This window comes from Diabrotica virgifera, chromosome 5 (genome assembly GCF_917563875.1).
Source record: "Diabrotica virgifera virgifera chromosome 5, PGI_DIABVI_V3a".
Taxonomy (NCBI): Eukaryota; Metazoa; Arthropoda; class Insecta; order Coleoptera; family Chrysomelidae; genus Diabrotica; species Diabrotica virgifera.
Genome location: NC_065447.1, coordinates 40,823,425 through 40,840,159, shown reverse-complemented (window position 1 = coordinate 40,840,159; position 16,735 = coordinate 40,823,425). Strand labels below are relative to the sequence as shown.

At 33.6% G+C, this 16,735-nt stretch overlaps 1 protein-coding gene across 3 annotated transcripts in view; it reads left to right on the top strand.

Moving 5' to 3' along the window:
- The first annotated feature begins 6,648 nt into the window (after positions 1–6,648).
- LOC126885699 (uncharacterized) overlaps positions 6,649–16,735 on the top strand; it is a 56,742-nt gene continuing 46,655 nt past the window's right edge. For all 3 annotated transcript variants that reach the window (XM_050652413.1, XM_050652412.1, XM_050652411.1), the window contains exon 1: positions 6,649–6,805. In XM_050652413.1, coding sequence (XP_050508370.1) covers positions 6,754–6,805 — 52 coding nt within the window. In that variant the 5' untranslated portion in view covers positions 6,649–6,753. The remainder of the gene's footprint in view (positions 6,806–16,735) is intronic.

Here is a 16,735-nt window from a genome sequence, read left to right as displayed (position 1 = left end):
CACATTAAGGTAATTATATAGTTAATTAAGTAGTGTGAATAAAAGCACTTAAAACACAATAATAAAAAATAAACTATTAATTCAGTCACTTAATAACTGTTTTCTTTTATAAGTGAATTTATTATATAGTAAAGTTATAATTCTATTTACTACTTTAAAACATTACAAAATAGTTAATGTCTTTAATGCGTTATTTAAATATTTAAATACCCCCTCTGTAGCTCAGTGGTAAGTGCGCTTACCTTTGGTTCGAAGTGGAGTTCGAATCTCACCTGGGTAGAGGATTTTTCACTTATTAAAAATTAATGAATGAAAATAATTTCTATCCTTGTGAGATCGTTACTCACCGGAGACCGGTAGGACCATTCAGATACAATTAACATCTCTTTGCATAGACAATGACGTCGACTTTACTAAGTAACAAGACATTTACTCAACACACACACACAACACATTTCACTAGATACCTGATTGGAAAATTCCACTGTATCATGCCAATCGCCATTGCATTGGTTGCCGAGGCATTAAACTAAATAAAAGCAATAAATATTTGAATATATTATTATTAAAGATTGAAACTGCGCCCATCTACATAACTACATATTTCTAAGTGACAAGAGGCTTTTTCCATGATATTGGGCCCTAGAGCCGATGTTCCTATTATATCATAAGATATATCTAGTATTTCTATGTGTACCTAGAGCTATTTTCTGAAGCATCTAGATGTCGCGACCAGTACCAATTTTAGAAAAGCTTTAAAAATATTATTTGCTCAAATAAGTACTTACCCTCACCCCCAATGACGCTACTATCGCAAGAGTAACTATCGTTTAATACATTCTGGTAGACTGCTAATAGACCGGGAGTCGGGAGATATTAGATAAAAGTTCAGCCACGCTCTTCTGAGTCCTGCCCTTTGCAATACTGGAAGGTGAAAGGAGGTAGGTACTTAAAAACTGTAGAGAAAGCCACGGGTTTCCTGTGAAAATAAGATTTTCCATGAAAAAATTGGGGTCCAATGAATTTCTGAGTCCTGCCATAGCCAAATATGTAATGACAGTATGCTATCGATTTTATGAAGAAAATTTCTTGAACAGGAGGGTTGCAAAATGGCTAAGGGAGTATAAACAGAAAGGATAAAAATTTTGGAATAAATTCATTTTCTCCAAAATGGACGATTTTGACGATAAATAATGAAACAGTTCGATTTTTATTTTTAAATTATAATTTTTTGGGAAATACTTCATACTAATGACGTCATTAATCTGGGTATGATGACGTATTTGATGATTTTTTTACGAATAGAGGTTGTGCGATAGCTCATTTGAAAGGTTGTTCAATTGTCTATTCTCGGCTATGATTGTTGATTATTTTTACAGTAGGTAGGCTGCTAACTTTGTCCACCAACCCTCTATTCGGACGACCATTTCTCCCTTCCTAGTCAGTCCTGACCTTGCCTTCCACTGTGGTTGGTTACACAATCTCTGGTGTGGAAGACGATAAGGAGACAAAAAACCGAAATGAATGAATTTGCACGGATAGATAACATTACGGAGGAACAATGGACTGAGCATTTCATGAAATTATATAAGTAAGGAGAAGAAGAGAACAAAGAAAGAAACATTAACGAAACTCACGATAAAAAAATTAAAAAATAGAAAAGCACTTGATTCTGATAAGATATACAATGAACTGTTAAACTATGGAGGAACGACACTACTCAAATGGCTTCTAAAATTATTTGTCGATATAGTAAATATAGGAGTAGTACCAGCGAAATGGAAGGAAAGTCTTCTCCTACCGATACTTAAAAAGGGGCGGAGGTAAATTCCTCACCAACCAGTAAAACCATATAATCCTACAGGTATTTTCCTCACCAAATTTAAAGGTTCATATTAATCCGGCAGGTATTTTCCTCACCAACTCACTCAGGTAATAAAATAAAAAGATAGATGTAATTTAAGAATATTTATTATGAAAGAATCCGAAATCCGAATATAAAGTCGTTAATTTCCTTACACTATAATTCTGGGAAAACCAACTTGAGTTTAAGAAAGTTTAAATTTTTTTTCACTTTCACTTTGTAATACCTAACTACTTGCAATCAAAACAATGTGGAATGCTCAAATAGGTCTGGATCCCGCGTATGAAAAAAAAGTTGATTAATAGCAAGCTGAAAATTTGTTAATAGCTTAAGGGTGTCTAGGCGGATAAACTTGATATATGGGAACACTGGAACATGGGCAGTTTTAATTGTGGAACAGGTTAAAAATTTGGAACGGTCAAACCACGAAAACGGCACATTTATTTTGTCCGACAGAACAGACTTAAACTCTCCGAACAGAGATTGAATTCTCATGCAAAAATCAGACTGCTATTTATCACCTGTCATAATTCCTGTCATTTGACATATTCTACATGTTCCACTCATTAAAACTCCCATTTGGTGATAAATCGCAGTCTGATTTTTGCATGAGATTTTAATCTCTGTTCGGAGAGTTTAAGTCTGTTCTGTCGGACAAAATACATGTGCCGTTTTCGTGGTCTGACAGTTCCAAATTTCTAACCTTATCCACAATTAAAACTTTCCCTGTTCCAGTGTTCCCATATATCAAAGTTAAGCTATTAACAAATTTTCAGCTTGCTATTAATCAATTTTTTTTTCATACGCGGAATCCAGACCTATAAAAGTTTTACTGAACGTGGAAAACCTATATTTAGTAGAATCTCAGAAATTTATAAGACTTAAACTTACAGCACCTCGATTTTTGACCCTTCGCTTCGTTATCGAACGTATTCGCTTCGTATCTGTTTAGTATACTGATAGCGAATGATCGATAACGAAGCAAAGGGTCAAAAATCGAGGTCCTGACTTCTTACAAAAATCTTTTTAAATTTTCACCAATAGCCATTCACAATTTCAGAAGAACAGTGTTCTCAAATTCCAAAATAGTACGCTTATTCCGGTGTCGTTGCAGATGCGATCGTAGCATTTGCGATCACGGCTATTATCGTTGCATTTGCGGTCATACAAAAATATGTTGATTTTATCGTTGCATGTGCGGTCATTGAGTAATAAACAAATAACATTTTTACCTATTTCTACCACTATCACATGAATAATTCTATAACAAAATTTTTGTATGATTTTAATAATATTTATCATAGACGTTGATAAGAGGAGAAAATGCTTACTAATAATTTTATTACGGCAAAAAGTATTTTGATATAAAAAAACTTGCTTCTTTTGAGAGTTTAGTGAGATTATCTGCACTAATTAAAAAAAATGAAGATAGTTGATTTACTAAACCTTAGTGTCACATAAATAAAATATTAGCGAATTGTTGATTATTTCTATATAAATTGGCTTCCTTAATGTTTGTGTCAAATGTTAAAAGTATTAAAAATTTAAAAATGGATATCCAGCGTGAAGTGCAGAAGGTTTTCCCTTGGTGGTTTCAATCACTTCAAAATTTTCAATTATTAAAATTTGTTACTTACTGCAATAAACAATCTCTCAAACTAACAATATACAAATAATATGCATTTGTTTTTATATTTAGATTTTGGTAATTCTCCCCCCAACCTTTATAATTAGGCAAATACAAACTTTCCAAAAATCCGTAATGAGGGGATTATTGTGGTCTAGTCATTACTGTTTTCATTACCTATTGTTCGAAATATAGATAAGCAGATTAAAATATTTCAATAGGGTCGACCTGGCCTGCTAATAACTCGGGTGGTTACTAATTTACGACCTTCTTACATTTCTAGCTTTTAAGTAAAATGTCTGATCGCAAGTGCAACGTTACCTGCCAAAATATTTTGGATTGACCGCTTATGCAACGAAAATTACCTTGACCGCATATGCAACGACCGCATCTGGACCTATTTCCTTATTGAAAATTATCAAATTCCAAAATAGTAGCTTTGCTTTCGATATTTCGAAACTACAACCCGAAAACGTAGGTCTACAATAATAACACATGTTTACAAAAAAAAATTTGACTATTTGACGAAACCATATGACTAGGAAGTTTTTGCGGTCGCTGATCACGAATCCGGAGTCCACTGACCTCTATCACGTCGGGTAAAGGTCATTTCAAGGTCAAATAAAGATAAATGGACAAAATCACTCTAAAAAAGTATATTAGGAGGTTTTTGTAACAAACAAAATATGTAAAAAACTAACACCGAACTAAAACACTTCTACGTAATAGGTGTATTACTTAGAAGTGTTTTTTACATATATAATACACATTTCAATGTTTATAGCTAAAAGAACTCGTGCAATACCACATCAGAGAAACAATATTTTAATTTTATTTCTGTATTAAAATTCCCAACGGTGCATGATAGTTTTATACTGATTCATAGTTTTACACTTTCTGAATAACTTTTTGTACAGAAAATACCGTTTTGACAGTCAAGACCGGAAAGTGAACGTTAGGGACCGGCAATAGTTATTTTCCTAACAAGTGCGGAAAGTCATACTTTTCCGCACGCGATTGCAGTTTGCCGAACGACGCGAAGCGGAGATTTTGCCATTTTGCATCGCAAATTTCATTTGTAGAAATTTGCGATATATTTTTGGAAATTTTTATTGTTTTAAGTTATTTTTAAGGTACCTATAACTACAATGATATTATTATGCATACAATTATGTTGCCTCTCTGATTTAAAATGCGTTTATCTCGAAAACGGTTGAGTTCAGCGGGATAAATCTAGTCAAATCTAGTCTAAAATCATATCTATTTTAAGTTAAAATTTTAAGAAAATAAAAGTTTTGAATCAAAAAGTATATAGAGTGAGTAATAAAAAAAATGAACCTATCAAATGAGCGGTGAAAGGCATAATATATGGCGCCCTCTGGATAATACCTCATTTTTCGTGGCAAATTTAGATTTCTTGTCACAAAACCCCCGCTTACCAAATTTCGTATTATTATCCCATGCCTGTTTGTTTAGGAAATATTCAAGAATAAATAAAATAAAAGTTTAACTTTGACACTCTGTATTTCGGTTATTATCAACTTTCGTTCTAAGGTAAGTTAGCGTAAATCGACCTATTTTAACCTCAGAAATCTAAGGTTAAGCTACGGTCCTTTCCTTACCAAACACCCTGTATAAGTTTCAACTAAATAATCAACATATCTATCTAAAATTTCATTTTCTGGTTTTACACAAGACAATCTGATACATCTTCTGGTTTTATATAATGTAAGGCCAAAAGTATGTTTGAGCCACTTGCAATCATTCGTATACTCTGATTCTGATGTTAAATCAAGAGACAGAATTTTTCTATACCACATACTAGAAGCTTGCAGTAGGTGAAATCTACAACCATGTATTTCAGTGTTCGGACATATTTGAATGATTTCATTATGTACAGCTTTTTCAAAATCTATAAATATTTTACTAGGATTAAACTTAATTTTGAGAGCTTTAAGAATTTCTGATTTTAACAAATAAAAAAGATTTTTGTAAGTTTATGTTTTTTTTGTTTGGCAGTCAACAGTACCTATAATAATGAAATACAATGCCCATTAATTAGCCCGTGAATAGTGAATGATTGCAAATAATATCTGGTACAGTAAGAAAATGTGCCATCTATATAATATATAAAATTCAATGTGGCTAAAAGTCTTACATTTGTTTCACTATTATCTTACCTTTGACACAGTTTATAGAAGGACTATTTTTCCCCTTATTGAACCTTATCAATATTGGAAAGAAGTCGACCAGGCATCATTTTTTGTCGATAATTATATATTTTTTCTTATGTAACTTATAACGTATATTTAACGTATATATTTAACGTATATTTATTATTAACGTATATTTTTTCTTATATCAATCGTAGAATTGTTTCAGGCAAATTAGCTGCAAGCTCTTGGCGTATAATTTTTGCTGGTTTTTCAGTAATATTCTCTTCGGCTTAACGTTTACAAGAGTTAGAAACAATTTTCCGATCTATCTACTGACGATCTGGTACATGATTATGTTGTAGGCTACTTCTAGAAATTGTAAAATTTGCACCAATAGTAAACAATTTCGCACTACAAATTGTTTTATTACACCTCCAGTACACTTCTTCACTTTTTAAAACTTTCACTTTATAAAACTTTCACTTAAAAAAAAAAATAAAATTTTCAAATACATGGCAGTAAAGGTTTATCGCGATTACTTTCTATTAAATATGCCATTGCATATTAAATACGCCAAAATTGCAATTGTGACTAAAAATAAAATACCATAATTATTAATTCATTAATTATTATAGGTACCTACTGTAATCTTAGAGTAGGTAGATAAATAATTCCCTTGAATACCTTTTTGTAAAATCTACCTGAAATAATCAGTTCGATTTTGGTGAGGAAAATACCTGTGGGATTATGGCATACGCTTCCAAACGCAGGTAAAAAATTATTTTGGTGAGGAAATTACACCCGCTGAACTGGACTATTATTATTATGAATAGAAAATTATAAAATTGGTAATTATTATCATTAGCATAATCCTAGCATTCACTACCTGCGCTGGGGTCAGAATCTTAATAAACATTTTTAATCCTCATTTTTAGTAAAATAAGTGAACATGACAATATGGTAAACCTATTCACTACATCGTTTATGAGAATGAGAACTGTAATTAAAATGTCATTAGCAAAAGTATTAACTTTTTAAGGTCTTTTTGGGAAAAGATTAATTTATGTACATTGTATTTATTATTCGTGTGTGTTAGAGAGAATTGTATGGTGAAAATGTCGTTTGCAAGGGCCAAAAGATTTGTCTACAAGGAACCTGGTAATTTTTTGTTAATTATTTTAGTTTAGTTTTTTTTAATTGGCAATAGTATATTTTAAGGCCCACTAAGATGGTTACACCTTGCTTTATTAAAGGAAATAAAATTAATAGTAGTATAAAAAACCCTTAAATATTCTATACTAGGTAACCAGATTGTACTGCATTCTGTCAAGGAATTTGCGAAGCAAATGCAATCAACTAAACTTGAATAAACTTTAAATTATAATACATAGTAGATATATGTACATAACGTAAAAACATATTCGTAAAGAGGAAAGAGATAAATATGGTCCCTTGCTTTTTACCTGGTGTATATTTTAAAAGAGTCATTGCTTTTTTTCCATAGACCTGATACGATCAAATAAGCTTACCTATATACTGTTAAAAAATATCCTATAAACATGAATGAAACAGGAAGGAGACCTACTGTTAAATAAAAAGAGATAACAAAAATATATATGCGAGAATATTATGTTCGATTCTTCTTCTCTAAATTCGTTTAACATGTTAGGGTGTAGGATTTTTTGTTGTGTCTATTCTCTTTTTCCATTATTTTTTGTTTCTCTATATCATTTTAATTTTTGTATAGTTCATCCCTCTGGCTTATCTGCATTTGTAATTGCACTTATCCAATTTTTTCTTGGTCGTCCTTCTCTGTCAATTTTACTCTTTTGTGTACCTACATGACCAAGCCGTTCCAATAATTGTTATCTGGTTATTTTACTTATTATGGAATATTGGTCTTATTGTTTTTCTATTATCTTTTCTGATTCTGGCTTTCCTGGTGTCGTGTGTTATTTTTCTCAATACTGTAATTTCGATAGTATTTAATTTACTTTTAAGTTTCTTTCGTAATACCCAGATTTGCAACTAATGACATCATCGTATTATATACTATTACTTTGATTTTTATTTTTATTTTCTTCTAACTTCTGCTTCATACTTATACATACTGCTTTATTTAGCATATCTTAGATTTTATTTGCTTTCTTTTGTTTATCAGCTATTGTCAAATCGAATTTTCCATCATTTACACACTTCTAGATATTCAAATGTTGACACCTCCTCTCCAGTGGCGGTTCTTGCCCGGGGCAGGGGGCAGTCGCCCCCTCAATTTTTACACGACTTTTGTACTATAATCTTCGTTAAAAAGGCACGTTATCTTGTTTATTCACCGGTTGTGTTCAATTTTCTTTTTACAATACATTATTCAATTAATAAACTATCTTTTTGTAGAATTAATTTTTTGAATGTTTACATCCCCTCTCAATTATTGGGGGTTTTGAGAACCAAACGAAACCACCGGTCACTCAAAATATATTGTGACTTGCCCCCCAGTTTATTTGGGTCTAGAACCGCCACTGATCCTCTCTGTATATTATTGTCGCATTTTTTCTACTACTACTAATATGGGTTTACAGCGTTCTCAGACGCTTTCCGACTCCTGACCGCCATTCTTCTCTGTTTAGCCATAGACCTGGAGGGATTTCTTTAGCCTCTAGTTCTTTTTCAAGTCTCTCCCTCCAGCTTCTTCTTGGCCTTCCTCTTTTTCTTCTTCCTTGCGGTGGCCATGCCAAAATCTGCTTAGGGATCCTCTCATCTGTCATTCTCTGTACATGGCCGTAGCATACTAGTTGTTTTGTGTTTATGTCATCAATTATTGTATGTGTGACTCCCATCATTTCTCGTATTCTCTCATTTGGTATCCGATCTCTTCTTGATTTGCCTGCTACTCTTCTCCAGAAGTCCATCTCTGTTACTACAGTAAAACCTGTGTTAACGGCCACCTGCCAAAACCGGAGACCTGTACTAACGGCCAGTTTAAAAATTCCCCAAACAAATTATATATAGACTACAAAAACTGGCAATACCGGCCACTTTTCTATATCGGCCAATAGTTCTCTCATTTTTAGTGGCCGTTACTGACAGGTTTTACTGTAGTAACATTTTCTCCGTTCTTTGTTTAAGTGGCCAAACTTCACTTCCATATGTGATTACACTTTTAAGTATGTTATTGTATATGAGCTGTTTGTTCGCTTTAGATATTGTCTGGTTCCACAGAATGCCGCTCATTGTGGATATGGCTTTTCTACCCTGTAGTTTCTGTCTTTTAAAGCAGCATCGAGTGTTCCATCTTGAGTTATCTTCATGCCCAGGTATTCTTCGCAGTAATTAATTTCCACCCCATCGTCTCATGTAATGGACTGCTTTGTTCCTCCAATACACATGGCTTCAGTTTTCTTAATGTTGACTTCGAGACCCTATTTGTTATATTCTTCTATTAGCTTCCGCGTCATGTGACTCAAGTCGTCATGATCCTGAGCAATCAGAATTTGGTCATCAGCGAAACATAAAGTGTATAGTGTTGTGTCGTCATTGAGAGGGATTCCCATGCCCTTACATTTTCTTTTCCACAGCTTGAGTGCTTGTTCCAGATAAATTTTAAAAAGGGTAGGCGAAATACAACAACCCTGCTTCAATCCTTTCGTGACCTTAAATCCCTTAGACATCCTTGATCCAGTTTTAATTTTTGCAGTCGTTCCATTATACAGACTTTGGACTGCTTTTATAAGACCCTGTTTAATCTTGGTTTGAGGTAGGGTTGACCATACTTTGATGAGGGGCACACTGTCATATGCTATTTGTAAGTCTACGTATACCAGGTGAACTTCTTTATTGACGGCTGTTTTTTTCTCAATAACTTGCGTAATAGAGTACAGGTGGTCGACTGTGTTCCGCCCAGCTCTAAAGCCAGATTGCTCCTCTGCTTCGTAATCTCTAAAGTCATTTTCTATTTTGTTCTTAATAAGTTTCCCATACATCCTACTTATTGTGCTGTTTACCGCAATTCCTCTGTAATTTTCACATTGATCCTTGCTGCCCCTTTTGTGGATGGTTGACATGATAGATATTTTCCATTCTTTTGGTAATTCGGCACCATTTAAGCAGTCTTGGAAAAGTTTTCTTAGCTGTTCTTGGAGTTTGTCTGTACCGGCTTTCACTAATTCTAAAGGGATGTCACCAGGACCAAGGGATTTTCCATTTTTCAGGGATTTGGTTATTTCTTCCATCTTTGATTTACTTATTTGTAATGGTGATGAATTTATATGTATACCTATCGTGTTGTCTTCTCTGTTAACAAATTCTGATCTTTGTTCTGTTAGTAATTTTTTGAAATTACTTTAGTTTACTTAATCAGTAGATCCATTTGTACCTTTCGGTGTTGGGCCATTTTGTGAAATATTCTTCCCATTTTTTCGTTGTTATTGGCGATATAACGTCTTTTTTCTTATTAGTTCTCATATTTTTAATTAATCTCCAACTCTCTGTGCTTCTTCTACCTCCTAGTGTAAGTGTAAGTGTAAGTGTTGATATTTTGCAGTTCTTTTCCCATGATTGGCTTGGGCTTCTTTGTAAATTATTTTATCGTTTTCTGTTTTTGTTGATAGGAGCGTTTGGTATTTCCGACGTTTATCTGTAATTTCCTTTTCTACTTCTTCATCCCACCAGTACGGTTTTACTCATTTATGGTTTTCGTTACATTTCCCCAGTTCCTCTTCTGCTGCCGCATGAATGGACTTTTTGATGTGTTCGTAGTGTTCCTCTGTATTTTCAAAACTACCCCTTTCTAGTTTTTCATCTAAACGTTTTTTATACAGTAGCTTTACACCCTCATGGTTTAGACTGTATAGATTGTACCGTACTTGTTTTATTAACTGATTTGACTCGATGTGCTCTTTTTCTTTTTCATATCTCTTTGGGAGTACCACTTTAACTTTTAGCAGATGATGATCGGTGCCACATGATGGCCCTCTGGTTGCTCGCACATCTTGTATTTTAATTGCAATGATCTGTCTTACAACGCTGTAATCTATTATAAATTTCAGATTTCTGGTCTGTTGTATCCAGGTGTACTTATGTATATCACGGTGTGGATAAAATCCATTTAATATTTTTAAGTTATTTTGTGTGCATATTTATTGTTACTAATCTGGTTCCATTATCGTTTCTGGTGTTTTCACCGTTTGCTCCTACCACTTTGTTATTCAATTGCCGTCCAACTCTGCTATTGAAGTCTCCTAGAAGTATGATCTCCCTAGATGTTCCTACTTTTATAATTTCATCATTCAGTTGTTCGAAGAATTCATCTTTATTGTTGATCAATGCGTCCTTATTAATTCCATATACTTCTAGTATGGCTATTCTGCTTCCTTTTATCGTGATGTTCATTTTTATAAACCGCTGATTAATTCCTTTCCAAGAGGTAATATATCTTCTTAAAGCATTTTTGATGTGGAAGCTCATTATTCTGCTTTTCTTAATAGTTACTGTCATATCTAATTCCTCTATCTCTTCTATCTACGCATATGTTTACTAGTTTTTGCGTGTTGTTGTGATTTTCCGCTATAATGACTATATTATCGTCTGCGTACATTGATGTCTCAATAATTTGTGTATGAATAAGTCGATTGTATTCAATTATAGGAAGAATGAAAAAGGAAACGGAGATTGTGTTTACCATTAAATGCATAAAATTTTAGTAACTGGGACACGTTATCAGAAATTATCACCGTTACATCCTGCTGCAGTCCATATATAACATAGCGATACCTAAAAAACTCGGGGCAAAAAAGTGCGAAGAATATCGAATAATCAGCCTAATGAGCCATATGTTGAAACTGTTTCTTAGAGTCATCCATGGAAGAATTTATATGAAGTGCGAGGAACAAATATCGGACAGACAGTTCGAGTTCATTAATCCAGTGGGTACCAGAGAGGCACTTTTTGGAGTACAGGTTCTGATTCAAAGATGCAGGGACGTTAACTGCGACGTATACGCTTGCTTGATCGACTATGAAATGCCGTTTGACAGAGTTCAACACCAAAAGATGATTGATATTTTAAAAGAAGCAGTCTTGGATGACAATGACCTAAGAATAATTTCAGAACTCTACTGGAATTAGACCACATATATGAAAATTAACGGATAAGAAACAGATCACATAAAAATACTACGTGGAGTTAGGCAGGGATGTATCCTCTAGCCGTTGATATTTAATATGTACTGAGAGAGAATTTTTAACGAGGCTCTATACGGAATATTCTCCTTCTAAATGGAGAAAGAGTAAACAATATTAGATATGCCGACGACACCATGGTGATACCAGGTAGTTTAGAGGGACTTCAGAGGCTAATTTACAGAATCAGCGAGTACAGTCAACAGTACGGACTAAACATTACTTACTTACTTACTTAATCAGTAGACCCATTTGTACCTTTCGGTGTTGGGCCGTTTATAATACAATTCATTAAATTTAAATATTTTACAATCTTCTGAGGTGTCCTAGCTCTTAACGAACTCTCTCCATTTCTTCCTATTGGATGCCATCTTTGTTGCTTCCTGCCAAGTCTTACCCTTACTCTGCAGTATCTGCGAGATGTCACTGTTCCATTCTTTAATGGGTCTTCCTCTTCTGTTCTTCCCTATTGGTTTGGCGTCCCACACTCTTTTTACTTGTCTATTATTGTCCATCCGGGTTAGATGTCCGAACCATGCCAATTTTTTCTCCTTGATTAAGTCGAGTGTCGGTTTGATTTTGAGTCTTTCTCTTATTTCTTCATTTCTGATTCTATCAGTTCTTTTTACTCCGATCGTTCTTCTGAGGTATTTCATCTCTGCTGTCTTTTCTTTAATATCCAATTTTCCGCTCCATATGTCACCGTAGGTCTATATATTGCTTTGTATATTGTCGTCTTGGTCTTTGTTGATATTTCTTTGTTATTAAGGAATCCTGTATTTAGTGCTTGGAATAGTTTTCCTGTGTTTCCCATTCTGTTGTTAAGATCGTCCTCGATGTCTCCTTTGTTGTTGATTACTGTTCCTAAGTATTTGTATGAATTTTTCCGTATTGTTTTTTGTTGGTCTATCCTTACTTCTATTTGATCTTCCGTCCCTTGTTTCCTTGATATTTTCATTATCTGAGTCTTCTCTTTGTTTACGTTTAAATTGTATTTACTTGCTTCCATGTTCCATTTATCTAAGTTGTATTTCAGTTTTTCTGCTGTTTCCGCAATTAATACTATGTCGTCTGCAAATATACACATCTCAGCGTTTATCATTTGCATTCTGTTCCAACCGATGCAGTATTTCTTAAAAGTTTTCTTACATTCTTTCACTATCTCATCTCTCATATTTAAGAATAGCACTGGGCTGAGACTTTCCCATTGTTTAACTCCTTGAGTTGTTTCAAATGGTTCTGATTGTGTATTTAACATTTTTACTGTAGTTGTTGTTTTCATGTATATACTTTTTGTTGCTTCTATCAATTCTTCACAAACCTGTTTCTTCTTTAGGATTTCCCATATGTCTTTTCTTTTTACTGAGTTGAATTCTTTTTCCGTGTCTATAAAGCTCAGATATATGTTTCTCTATTTTTCTTTAAGGCTTTTTCCATTACTTGTTGCATGGTGAATATGTTATGGTCTTATGTGTTGTGTCCTTTCCTGAATCCACTTTGTACGTCCTCTAATTTGAGTTCTATTTCTTTTCTGATTTTCCTTTCTATTATGGTTTCGTATACTTTTGCTGCTATACATAGTAGTGATATACCTCTATAGTTCTTACAGTCTCTTGTGTTTCCTTTCTTGTATATAGGTATAATTACTGCATGTGTCCATCCTCTGGGTATTACTTTTCTCTTCCATATTAGGTTATTTATGTATAAAAATTTTTCTTTTGCTTTTACTCCTATATATTTTATCATTTCTGGTGCTACTTCATCGCTTCCTGGTGCTTTTCCAATCTTTATCTTTCTTATTGCTTCTTCCAGTTCTTCGTTTTCTATAGTTTCTGGATTTTCCGTGTTTCTCAAGGATACTCTCTTGATGTGGCTTTCCTTCTCCATTGTATTCTCTTGATTTCCATTCAGTATTAGCTGGAACTGTTCCCACTATCTTTCCATTATTGCCATATCGTCGTTTATTATTGTTCCTTCCTTGTTCATTATTTGTTTCAGTTTCCTTTCTTTGTTGCTTCTCAGGTTTTTCAGTGTTCTTTAAAATATTTTTACGTTTTCTGTGCTGTTTTTTTTCCATTTTTTGTCCGAATTTTTCTCAACTTTTCTTTTTCTCTTTCTTAACTATCTCTTTAACAGACTAAACATTAATACCCAAAAAACCAAACAAATGATTATCAGCAAGGAGGATCTAAACGGAGCTCATCTATACATTATTGGAACGCAGATAGAGCGCGTAAAACAGTATTTCTACCTGGGAACTATTATAAATGAACAGGGGAACAACACACAGGGAATCAAGTGCCGCATAGGAAAGGCAAGAACGGTTTTTAACAAAATGAGCGCCATCTTCAAAAGCCACAACATATTCCTAGATACAAAAATGAGACATTTGAGATGCTATGTTTTCTCTATATTATTGTACGGAGCGGAGGCATGGACGCTTACAGAGGCCACTATTAAAAAACTTGAAGCAATTGAGATGTGGCTCTATAGATGACTGCTGAGAATATCCTGGACAGCAAGGATCACGAACAAGGAAGTTCAAGGAAGGAAGAATGAAGAAGGAATCGGAGATTGTGTTTACCATCAAACGCATAAAACTGCAATATCTGGGACACGTTATGAGAAATCAGCATCGTTACACCCTGCTGCAGTCCATATTGCAAGGTAAAGCCAAAGGTAAGCGTGGACCCGGCAGAAGGAGAGTATCATGGCTGCGGAATTTGAGAACATGATTGCCAATATAATTTCCAACATCCGAAATGGATAGGAACCAGAAGAAGAAGAATATCCAACTGTTGCTTGGAGGATCCTCATTCTAGATCGATTATTTTGTATTAATATATACATGACCATTATGAATACTTAAGGGCTCAGGCTATTTCCTAGTTTCCCTTCTCTTTCTAGGATTAAATAATCTTCTGATCTTTGTCAACTGATTTATATGTTCAATTAGTACGTTCTTTAAAGGTAAAATATTGCAAAACCTCTAAATTTTAAAGAACCGCTTGGATTGACATGAAATTTGGCATACACATAGCTAACAAGTCAAAGAAAAAAAGTGATATTGTGCCGATGTGTGCTTTTGCCCTAGGGGTGAGTTTCGGTAAGACCCCATTTTAACAGTCCCCGTTTCAGCGGTTCTCGATTCCACCGACCCGTTTCAGCGGCGTCTGGTTCTGCAGCATGCAGTTTGAGAGGCATCGTTCAGGAAAATGAGTAAAAACAGGACCCTCTTGGGGACAGTAGTTTTAACAATAAAAAATGAGTTTGATAAAACAAACAATAAATTGTCCCAAAATCACCCTATATATAGCTTTGCAATTGCATAAAAAGTAGGGTAATATGGTAAATAATTTGCAAAAATTTGATGTTTTATTTATGTATTTTCAAAATAATACTACATTATGCAACGAGCATTTTTAATGATGGTCATTTATGATGCCAGTACGACAAATCCGACAAGCCTGGAAGAAGAAGAGAAAAAATGTTTCAATCGCGCTGCAGTCATTCTTGACGAAGTTGAGCTAGATGATTTATTTAAAGAAATAAATACACTTTGTAGAAGATGAACTATAACTTGCAAAGAAGCAATTTGTAAGTTGTAGACGTTGACTAGAATAATCAAATTAAAATTCATGAACATTCTTTTATTTTTAATTTTTGTACTTAATTATATAAATTTATTCAAATAAATTACTATTAAAACGAATACAGAAATTTAATTCTAATTATTGAACTTACACATAGATCATTAAATAATGCAAAAATATAATTTTCCGCAAATCGCCAGGAAACTTTGACATTCCTGTCAAAATTTCTTGAAGAAAAAGTCAGGACTTTCTTACTGTAAGGAAATGTCATTTCCTTACTGTAAGGAAATGATATTTCCGTACAGTTGTTAGTGTTCTACATAAATGATAGAAAACACATTGCTATTAAAACCTTGTAAATTACCTTAATCATTAAATTTTCTTTATCTGGAGCTTCCTGGATAAATTTTTCAATTTCTTCCTTCGTTAAAATCTTAGATTTCTTTGCCCTATAACCTTGAGCTTGCCGTTTCAATAAAGAACGAAGTTTTGAGTATGTAGATATATCTACATTGTGTTTAAGTGCAAGGGTTGACTTCAGCATTGAATAATTGGCCCATAATGTTGAAGATTTCATCTTTAAACAAAGGTCTAGGAAGTATGCCATTACAACATTTTCTGAGAAAGAACTCGTATTTTTACTCATGCGATAATCCATAAAACGTCTGTATGCATTTTCGTACTTTTCTCTTGATTTCTTTGGCAATAATTCTAATGAAGCAGTATTCACTGCCTCAACCAGCTCTGGAGGAGTCCCAGGAATGGAAATTTCATCATCACTTATCATTTTACTTTCGAGAACACCAGCAATTAAATTTATAAGCGTCAAGTTTGACAATTCAACCTCAATACGTTTCCATAGTAACCCAAGTAATTTTATTAGGAATTTCAAAGTACCATTTATTTGGGAATAAAATTATCGCGTTTTTTTAAATCAATCAATATCTGTCGAATTTTAAACGATTTGCGGAAAAATAGTATGTTTACCTCGTAGGAAAAGCCACATTCCTGGACTCTGTGTTGCTATGTCTCGGCTTGCGCCTCGACTTAGCAATCTTCACAGTCGTCCAGGAATGTTAAGCTTTTCCTACCCGGTAAACAATGTACTATTATACTTATTAGATGCTTACCTAGACAAATATTAATAGATTCATCGAATAAAATTATAATAAAACAAAAACTACTTTATTAAGGCAGTATCAAATTAAAAAAAAATATGTATTGCATTAATTTATAATTATTATAGAATTTTATCTAACTAATATACTTTATTTAATAAAATTTACAGAATCCTTACAAAATAATAATAATTGTAAAAT